At 50.5% G+C, this 10,655-nt stretch overlaps 1 protein-coding gene across 3 annotated transcripts in view; it reads right to left on the bottom strand.

Annotated features, from left to right (window-relative positions):
• Positions 1–3,614: 3,614 nt before the first annotated feature.
• Positions 3,615–10,655, bottom strand: part of FRMPD1 (FERM and PDZ domain containing 1) — a 51,957-nt gene continuing 44,916 nt past the window's right edge. For all 3 annotated transcript variants that reach the window (XM_081803195.1, XM_081803197.1, XM_081803196.1), the window contains 2 exons: positions 8,942–9,730; positions 3,615–6,127 (listed from right to left, as the gene is read on the bottom strand). In XM_081803195.1, coding sequence (XP_081659321.1) covers positions 3,744–6,127; positions 8,942–9,730 — 3,173 coding nt within the window. In that variant the 3' untranslated portion in view covers positions 3,615–3,743. The remainder of the gene's footprint in view (positions 6,128–8,941; positions 9,731–10,655) is intronic.

Genomic DNA, 10,655 nt, shown 5'->3' with positions numbered 1-10,655 from the left:
TCCCGCCCAAGAAACCACAGCCCTGTTGGATCCCTCCCTGACACTTTTTCCCTCTCTGGACTCTTCTTTCGACAGCTCCTGCAGCACCTCCACCCTGCCCCTAGTCCTTCAGTCCCATCCTTTATCTGCTACTGGAGCAATTTTTTTTTTTTTAGATTTTATTTATTTATTTATTTATTTGACAGAGAGAGACACAGCGAGAGAGGGAACACAAGCAGGGGGAGTGGGAGAGGGAGAAGCAGGCTTCCCGCCGAGCAGGAAGCCCGATGCGGGGCTCGATCCCAGGACCCTGGGATCATGACCTGAGCCGAAGGCAGACGCTTAACGACTGAGCCACCCAGGCACCCTACTGGAGCAATTTTTAAATGCTAAAAGTAAACATTCTTTATCTCCCAGAAGGCTTTTCCTAAAACCCAGCGCTAACCTCTCTTCTCAGCTCAGAAGCTGGTCCTGGCTTCCCACTCAGCAGGGCTTGCAAAGTGGGTGAAACGGTCTTCAGTGGCTCCCACCACACCTACCAGTCCCTGCACTTTGCACTCAGCCAAACTGGATACCTTTCCTCTCTCCCAGCCACTGCTCTAGTGTCTCTTCACCTTTGAATGAGCTCATGGCCATCCCCACAGAAAAGTCCTCAGAACTGCTCCTCCCACCCCTCCTACCCTGCACCCCCACCCCCCCAACTCCCACCACTCAGCGGACCTCCGTTTGCCAGATGATTATGTCTCCTCTGTTTCAAACCCTAGTGGCTTCCCATTGTACTTGGATATACCTTCCCAAGGCCTTCCTGGCCTGCTTCCTGGCTGCCCCACCAACCTCACCTATCACTCTTCCTCTGGATTGCTGTGTTCCAGTCACACCTGTCTTCTTGAAATGCTTCAAATATACCAAAGACCTTTGCAGATACTCTTCCCATTCCTCTCACTTTTTCCATGGCTGGCTCCTTCTTATCCTTTAGGCTTCAGCTTAAACCTTCCCTCTTCAGAGAGGCCTTTACTGATCACCCAGGTAAGATAAGTTCATCCCATCCCCATCTTGGCACTCTTCATTTCTTTCTAACAGTAATCTTTTTTCTGTGTCTTTCCTACTAATTTTAAGTTCCTGAGGGAGCATCTATCATGTTGATGGTTTGATTCCCAGTGCCACTGCACAGGAAAGATTTGTTGACAGAACCACCAAATGAGTGATCTTTCTCCTTTCTTAACACATCCAAAACTTACCTTCCTATCTACCAAATCCAGGACAGGATGCTCAGTAGCTACTCAATAAATACTTCTTGACATAGTTCTAATTAATGCTGCCTCCTACAGGAAGCCTTCCATGATCACTACTCTGTGCCCAACTCCAAAATGACTTCTCTCCTTTGAGCTCTCATTGCACCTTATCTGTCCTCTTTGGTCACCCTGAGCAGACAATGCCTTATATTATAGGTCTCTATCTCTACATGTCATCTTATCTCTTAGACCAGGAGCTCTTGAAGACAGGATTCTTATATCCATAATCCTGCATCAGGCATCACTTGGGATGGGTGTAACAAATGTTTGTATAAAGAAATGAATCAGCCAATGTGATGGTGAGTGGAAAAAGGATGGAAAAGTGCAAATGTCTGCTAGTTTCTTAGTCATTAAACAACTGACTCTTGCATTGCATCCCATTCTGCCTATTTCATGTAGGGGGCTGTGTATCTCAAAGAAAGTGCTAAACAGGACCCCATCCCTCATTGTAGCTTCTCAACAATGAGGGATTTCCTGGAACTTCTGGAACTTAGTACTCCTCATGGGAACTGCAGAGCAACCTACTAACTCCATGCAGTAGCAATCCAAGAGAGTTAATGGATTTGAGGTGGGGGAGGAAGCAAAGAAAGACAGAAATAAACATCTGAGTGACTGTGCCAGAGGCTTCACAGTCTTCTTCCTGCCTTCATGATTATTTCTCACAATAATGCTGAATGTGTATTACATAACAATCTCTAGTTTAGGGTGTTGTCCCATTGATAAGAAAATACATTCAAGGTATCTAAGGCATCTGGCACACTGTAGGTCCTCACTAAATGAGACTAGTAATAATTCCTTTTGTCAGTTGGGGAAACTGAGGCCCAGAGAAGTGCCTATAAGAACACTGCCAGGATTCAAGCCCTGGTTGAGTTGAAGTCCTGAGCTCCTTCCTTCAACTTTCGAACATATAGATTATGCAGCTCTTCACAGAGCTTTCTGCTGGTAAAAGTGTTCATGTACTGTTTAACATCATATAATTTTTATTATTTCAGTGTCCTATTGTTCCTACTTTTCATGGCCACAAAAGCACTTCAAATCTATGTTCAAGAGCCTTATTTAAATTTTATTCAAACTATTGTGTGGAAAGAAACAAGCCTCTAAGAAAATAAATCTTTTCCTGGCACAAGGACTGGTTAACTGGTTAGTTAACAAGTAACTGGTAACAAGGGGTTTTAGAAGGGGTCTTTTCCCAAAATATGGCTTTCCTCCGATTGCCAAGACCTTAGGTACATAACACTCTCATTCTGCCCCCTGCTTTTTCTGGGTGAAGGAGAGGAATTAAGGGGCCAGTGCAGACCCACAACTGATCAGGAGTACCAGAGGGACAAAAGGACCCCTTGAATGAGCTCTAGTAGCCCCAGGTGAGCGTCTAAGCCAGCTTTGGCCTGGACAGAGAAGCCAGGGGAAAAAGACATCCCAAGGGTATCTTGAAACCAGTTTTCCTGGAGTCTGAAAACAAAATGCAGGAAATGGTTTCACACTAGGAGAGGTACCCATAAAGTCCAAGGGTTATTCCTGACTTTTACTGAGTATTTACTAAATTATTTACTATATTTCTACACTGCAAAGCAGGAACTCTTAATATTTAGAGAGAAAACCAAAGCACGGAGGGGTTAAGTAGCTTGTCCGGTGTCCCACTAAGATTAACAGGGATTAACTGGCTCAACTGGGATTAGTGAGAAAGGTACTAAATATATTTCTTTTGCTCTAATATTACTCTTAAAAAAGGCAAATCTAATTCAGGGCTTTAATGTTTGCAATTTTAGACATGTACAACAGAAAAAGGGTACAATATTCCGGTGTGCAGTCAATTTCCGAGGAAGCCCAGGGCATACACTCCTGGATGTGGGTCACCGTGCGACTAAGGACTTACTGCCACCTAGTGGCAACCTATGCTTGTCATAGCGAGGGAGCCAAGAATTACCAGGCCTGTGCCGCAAACCAAAACTTATGAAGGTAGAATCTATCAAATCTGACATGTATTCACTCCTATTTGTGAAGGTTATTGCCAAATCAGTGTGATATTAGCAGTCAAGACCATTTTTCAGTGACCCCCCACCTTCCTCCCTCATCCTTGTCATCTTGGGACAGTTTGTGAGTTCCTCTTGCTTCCACAACCCCAGGGTGAATTCCTAGTCCAAACGGTTTACTGAAGGCAATCTACTTATCTGTATCCCCCCTGAGGGTCTGTGAGCACCCTGACCAGGGGCAGGGACTTGTCTTACTCATCTTTATATCCTAAGTGCCTACACATGGCCTGACCCAGAGGAGGTCCCTAGTGAATGTTTGTTGAATGAATACAAGTAAGCGCTTTTGACCCAAACTTATCACCACTCTGTATGATTCAGGCCAGGATGAAGCAGCAGTTTATTTGAATACTCTAGTAAACATTTTGGAGGGGTGGGCGGAGGAATGGAGGGGCTTCTCAGGACAGTGTCCAGGGCAGGGCAGGAGCCTGGGCCAGCAGCCCGTTCACAGGGCAGCAGATGCCCGGAACTTCTGGGTCAAACAGAACACGGCAGCCGTGAGGGCCGTGCACTGACGGGCCAAGAGTTTCACACTCAGGTCGTGGTAGCCTCTCTCACAGGCCAGCCTAGCAGCCTCCACGAACTGGTGGTAGGTGTACACCACATCTCTCAGGTTCCCAGCCGCCTCCCTGTGCCGGCCCGAGCAGCGGCCGCAGTCTGTGAACTGGAAGCACAGGCCGGCCAGCTGGACCAGGTGCTGGAAGGTATCCCGCACGGCGCCCTGCATCTCTTCAGGGGACTGGTCCGTTCTGATCACATGTTGACAGCTTGACAGGAGCTTCTGGGAACCCATGCAGAGGCGGCTCCGGCTTTCTGAAAAGTGCCAGGGGCACTTCTCCGGGGGGTGTCTCTTCCCATCCCCCCAGGAAGCCTCTAGAATATCTTGTAATTCCAGTAAGCTCTCTGTGAGTTGGACGAAGCCCTCTGGGCTGCTGGCTGGGGCAGCTTTCAGCTGTCTCAGAGCCCTGGAGCAGTACTCTGGCCAGATGTGGCTACTCCTCGACAGGGGCTCAGCGCTGCAGCTGTGGGCCCGGGCAGGCCTCCAGGGCAGGGCCAGCTGGCTGCCTGCAGAGGGCGGTGAGGTGAGTGGGGCCGTGGGGTGTGCGTCCAAGTTCCTGTCTTCTTCCTCTGCGTCTGGCTGCAGGCCCCGGAAGCACGTGGCGTAGGAGAACTGGCAGCTGCACGGCTCCATCCCAATCCTAGGGGCCACCGTCTCATTTGTACCCATGAACCCCAAAGACGTGGCCATCCTGAGGCTGGCAGAAACTTTAGGATGACTTTCTGGGGCAAAGCACAGGAAAGACTTCTCAGCAGAAAGGCAGATGCTAGGGCTTTTGCCTTTGTTTTCTGACAGTGAGCAATGGTTTGAACCTTCTAAGTGGGGCTCCTTTTGGGGACATGCTAGTGGCTTTGGCAAAGAAGGACCTGGATTAAAAGAGATCTGCTGTGGAGGGTCCCTAGAGGCTGTATCTTCCCCCTTCACATGGTTGAGTGGCTCAGCCTTGACCCCCTCCAGAGGGAAGACTGATGGAATGGTCTGGTCCCCAAGCAAGAAATCAGGGTCTGAATCTAGCTCTTCCAATAGTTTTTGCTCTGGGGCCAGGCCGGCTTGGCTTGGGGTTTCTCTGCTTTGTTCTTTGGGGCCCGTGGGGGAATGTGGCAGGATCTGCTCAGTTCCTGTTATAGGAGACTTCAAGGAGAGCGAGGCTATTATTCCACCAGCTGGGGCACTGATACCTGTAGTCTGTGGCACAGCATTCGACAGGCCACTCCTGGAGTCACCTGAATCTTCCCCAGATTCATCACGAAATAAACTGGTGCCATTTTTGTTTGCAACTTCTCCGTCATGTCCCAGAGAGAGCTGTCCTTGTTGCTCCTCCTGTGTAGGAAAGGCAGCCATCTTCTTTGCTGAATTTATTCCACATTCACCACTTCTAGGCCTGATTGGAGGAGACAACGGAGGCTGTGTGCGCTTGGGGGCAGTTTCTTGCAGAGGATTTGTAGACAAAGATCCCAGCCCTGTTTCCAACTGGACTCCTCCCAGCTCTAGAGTGGCTGCTTGAGAGGCATTATGCGGCCCTGGGCTGAGGGGCAGGCAGCCACTATCTGGGTTTGGGTCAGCACTGGGGAGGGAGGAGGTGCTGTCCCCAAGCTCGAGGGCGAGTTCTTTGGGGGCACTGCCAACCGAGTGTTGAAATGGAGACAAGGTTTGGGAAGGCTCTGCCTGAGCGTTATCTGGACCAGGCGAGCCTGGATTGGAACGGTGAGGGGTACTTGCCGGGGAACTGGCAACAGTGGCAGTCAGAGGGGCATCCCCAGAACTCTCTTTATGGTTGAGGTCAATCCGGAGGCGAATAGCAGAAATAGAAGACACTCGAGAGTCGACGACTGACTTGGTTTCCATGGTCTCGGGCTCCATCTCCATGACCCGGGAGGCTGGGGTTTTGCTCTTGGTCTTCCTCAAGGGACCCAGCAGCCCCAGGGCCTTGGTCTCTAGGAGGGCGGGCTCACCCTGCATGTCCTGCAGAGAGGACACAGTTGGGGAGGATGCACCGAGGGCCAGATAGGGCTCCCTGTTGTAGTAGCACACATCGTCCACACTCTCCAGGGAGGCTGAGGGCACCAGGGGAAATGAGACTTGACAGGTGTAGTCAGTCTGTAGGAAAGACCTTCTTTTCCTCAGGGTCTTGGCATACTTCTTCACCCCTCCCCTTCTGCTTGGTTCCCTTCCATCTGGCCCAGGATTCAGGCTATCCTCAGGGGTGCAAGTGCTAAACTTATTCTTCAAGCTTGTGGCACTGAGCTCTGCAGCAGGAACAGCTCTGGGCCCTGAGAATCAACAAAGGAAAGAGTACATGAAATGAAGAAAAACAAAGAGACTAAGAGAACTTGGGCTCAGGACTCAGGGTTGCCTGGGTTCAAATCCTGGCTGAGCCGGGTCACCTTGGGCATGCTAATTCTTGACCTCCTCAATTTGCTCATCTAATAAATGGGAATAATAGTTTTTGATTCTTGGTTGCCCACAACCCATTTTATTGTCTTTTGGTCACAGTACCAAATGAAATGAAAATCAGTACCAAAATGAAAATGAGATGAATGAAATCTCCCCCAATGGTTACAGTCTCTTGGAACTCTTCATGATTGTGCCCTATCCACAATCAGTCAAGCAGCCAGATTTATGCCCTAGAAAGTCAGCCACAAATTTCCTAGATTTTCACACTTGAACACATAGCTTTAAAATAATAATAATAAGGGGCGCCTGGGAGCGCAGTCGGTTAAGTGTCTGACTTTTGGTTTTGGTTCAGGTCGTGATCTCAGGATCATGAGATTGAGCCCCACATCGGGCTCTCTCTCTGTAGAATAAATAAATCTTTAAAAAATAAAGTAATAATAATAATAATAAGCAGAGCCCATCCTTTGCAGCCACAGTCTCCTGATAATACGATGAGGAATCCTGTCACACAGTCTCTGGGCCTGGTTTAAACCAGCTCTTCACATTTGCTAGCAATTCTATAACTATCTGACATCTTTCCAACACTCTTTCTTTGTGCTTATGTCGACCCAAGTCAGTCAGTACCTGTGGTAGTGGGCAGCCCTGCACTCCCGCGCAGGTTCAGTGAACTGGTGCATATCAAGCTCCCAGAACAAGGTCTGTGTCTACCAGGAGGTCAGTGACAGGAGCTGCTACCACCCCTGTTCTTATTGCCACCACAGGCATGAGGACGGAGGGAGCTTTCTCTTGACAAAAAGTGTCACGACTCCAGGCACCTGGATGGTTCAGTTGGTTAGACGTCTGACTCTTGGTGTTGGCTTGGGTCGTGGTCTCGGGGTCATGGGATCGAGCCCCATGTCGGGCTCTGCACTCAGCACAGAGTCAGCTTGTCCCTCTCCCTCTGTTCCTCCCCCTGCTTACATGCTCTCCCTCTCAAATAAATAAAATCTTAAAAAAAAAAAAAAAGTGTCACGACTCAGTCGCAGGTATGAGGGGTTTTGTGCATACCAGGATGGACCTTTCTGAGTGGAGAAGCACTTTGTGAAGAAGTCCAGGGAATCAGGCAGAAGGAATCAGGATCATAAGCCAGCACTTGAGAATCTGAGGGACTCAGACCCGTTGTTTCCAATTTGGCTATACCTCATTAAAAACCTTATCATCTCCTAGGCTGCTCCTCAGGCCTCCTCAATCAGAATCTTGGAGGCTACCACCTAAGAAGCTGTCGTATTTAAACCTGGTCCCTTGGGTGATTCTGATGCCCACCCATGTTTCGGTCTCTGTTGCGCCCCCATCTTGACCCCTGCACATCCTGAGGGCATGGATGGCAGCTGGCTGGATTCTTTGGAGAACAGTGCAAACTTGCTCTAAGTTTCTCCTTCTCTAGGGGTATGGTCCATTCATGAACTCAGGGTAGATGGTGGAGAGTTCATTCATTCATTTAGCAAAATTGCCAGGCACTATGTGCTGGGCACACAGGGCTGAGTGTGAAATACACAGCTCTTACACTCTAAGGAATTCTTGGGTTTTTAGTGAGGAAGAGAAACATCAACACAAAAATCACACAAATAGACAATTATAGGCAATGCTAAGGACTAGGCAGGAAGCCCCCAGGAGGCTATGAAAACACAGCCCTAGTCTTGGCAGTCTGGGTCCATGTTTCGGGGGAAGTGAATTTCCAGGTGGGACCTGATAGATGGGTGGGCATTAACAGCCAAAGATCAGGGTGAGGCGTGTTTCAGGCGGAAAGAGCAGCACAACAAAGGCCAGAGGTAGGAAAGAGCATGGCACTCTTCAAGAACAGCAAGGAGGTCTCTGTGGTAGGTATGCAGAAAGAGGGCTCAGGAGGACGGAGAGAGAGAGAAAGATGCCATGTCACAGAGGACCTTGAGGTGCCTCATGGGGGCTGCTCAGGAGCTGGCCTCTCTCCCACCAACAACAGGAAACCACCGGAGGGCAGGGAACAGGGAAGGGTTGGAAAAAAAAAAAAAAGGGGGCTGCAGCTTCCCCAGCTTTTGCTGGGTCACCATCGATGTCTGTGTGCTATTTTCCAATTTTTTTTTTCCTTCAGCATATTGTGTGTGTGTGTGTGTAAGTGTCCTGCAAGGATCTTAAGTCAACTCAGGAAGTCACTCTATGTGGAAAGACACCCCACACTCTTTGTGGAGGAAAGGATAAGGAACCAGAAAGAAACAGGACCAACAGATCCCCTGCCTTTTCTTATGTGTACGTCTCTTAAGGGGCCACCAATGGCCTATCAGGTTCTTCTTGCTTCAAAGCCTCACTTAATGTAGCGTCAGGGTCAGTAATGACGCAGCCACTTCCCTCTGCTGAGCACTCCTGTCAAACCCTTCTCTGTGTAAATTCTGTCCACCACACAAGGCCCAGTCCATCTGCCACCTCTTCTGGGAAGGCTTTCCTGTTGAATTAGCGCCTCCCATCTTTGCTCGCCTACAGTTCTCTGAACCTCCCTTGTAGCACTGACTTGAAGTTATGACACTTATAACTTGGTCCACTGAGCCCCACTGGGCCTTCTCAAACAAGGACAAGGACCCTGCTTTACTCATGTGTTTTCCCTTCCAGCTTGGTCCTTGCCCCTGCTGGGTGTTCAGGAGCTGCCTGCCGAGTCTGCAGACCTGCTGGGGAGGGCTCACCTGAGAGGGCATCTGGGGGTGTGAGCTTGTCAGCAGCATCATAGTATTCCTCATCCGAGCTACCATCCTCCAAGGCCAGAGGCAGGTGCGGGACCAGGGCTTCCAGAGTGGAGCTGGGTTGCTGACCGCAGGCTGGTAGGCTCCTGCCCTGCCGGGAGGCTGTGCTCCCTGAGCTGTCGCTCAGGTGCCTGGCCAGGGAGACACCGGAGCACAGACTATAGTAGCCGGTCTGGCTGCCCTCATACAGCCTGGGGTCCAGCCTGACTGCACTCAGTTCTGGTCCCCAGCTGAAAGTCTCAGGAGCGGGACTCTCAGAAAACTCTGTCTTCTGGCATGGAGGACTGGCTCTCTGGGCCAGGTCCAGGAGACAGAGGAAGCCACTGGTTTCAATCCTGCTCCTCTCCTCTTGGCTGTTGGAACTGAGAGTCTCCGGGAAGCCCGGTGAGCTGGAGTGGAAGAAGCCAGACCTGCTGGAAGAGCAAGTGTCCAAATCATCCTCTTCCAGGGCATCCATGGACTCACTGGAGCCACTGGTCCTGCAGCCTCGGCTCTCAGTGTTGGCCGAGTCAGATGCCTCGGACTCAGCACTGTCTGTCATGCTGCTGGCCCCGGCGATGCTCGGGCCCCTCCTGGCCGCCTCAGGCGTGGGGCTGTCCCCAGGAGGCAGCTCCTCTTTGACGAGCGGTCTGCAGGGACCCAGCTTCAGCAGTTGTCTGTCAGAGAGAGGCTCCAGCACACAATCCAGTTCAGAGGACTCCTCTGAGTCGCTGCACGCCCTGGATTCGTAGCCTGTAATGCAAGGGACCCCGGGGGTTAGGTGACAGCATTCAGGGACTGGCAGAGGTGTATGTCCTCCCATCCCTCATTCTGCCTGCCCTCCCATTCTCCAGGGTGGCCAGCCAAGATCATGCTGCATTGGCTGACACAGGACGCATGGGATCCCAGAGTCCATGTTCTCCCCACACATCGGGCTACTTTCCCACATCTACCTGAACGGCGTGATGGAGACAGGACTACTTCCAAGGAGAGCTATGTGTTCATGGAAACATGGAGGTTATGTGGCTGGATTTCACTCTGCTCTGGGCAGCATCACGCAGGTTTGCTAGGCCCCTCCTCAAATCCCAGCTCTGTCCTGTCCCCAAATGGGGAATCATATTTAAAAAACCAAACAGATTCTCAGCCCTAACCCTGATGTACTAAGTCAAATATCTAGGGAATGGCGCTGAAAATCTGTATTCTTAGCAACTTATGTGGGATTCTGAGGCTAGTAGGCTGGCACCATTTTGAAGCCTGGCCTTGGGGACCCACTGGTGCTACAGGGCTTTTAGGACAATCAAAACTCATCTAGCTGCTGGTACTCAGGAAGAATTCATGGCAGGAAGGTTGAGGGCATTGACCCAGGTCTCTAATTTCTCTTCTACCATAGCCTCCAGTGTGATAATTCTAAAAACTTCTCTCTGATCACATTATACTCTACTTAAATCCCCTGATGGCTTCCTCTGCCCACAGGGAGGAGCCTAAGCTCTCCCACAGGAGTTAAGGCCCCTCATAGTGTGGCCCCAATCCCTCCTCAGCAGCTTGGTCACCCCTCACAGTGTGGCCCCGCCCTCTTCAGCAGCCTGGGCACCCCCTCACAGTGTGGCTCTGACCCCTCCTCAGCAGCCTGGTCACCCCCTCACAGTGTGGCCCTGACCCCTCCTCAGCAGCCTGGTCA

Source organism: Leptonychotes weddellii, chromosome 14 (genome assembly GCF_054177405.1).
Source record: "Leptonychotes weddellii isolate Sample4059 chromosome 14, ASM5417740v2, whole genome shotgun sequence".
Taxonomy (NCBI): domain Eukaryota; kingdom Metazoa; phylum Chordata; class Mammalia; order Carnivora; family Phocidae; genus Leptonychotes; species Leptonychotes weddellii.
Note: the sequence above shows the minus strand (reverse complement) of the source record. Positions and strands in the feature narration are given on the sequence as shown.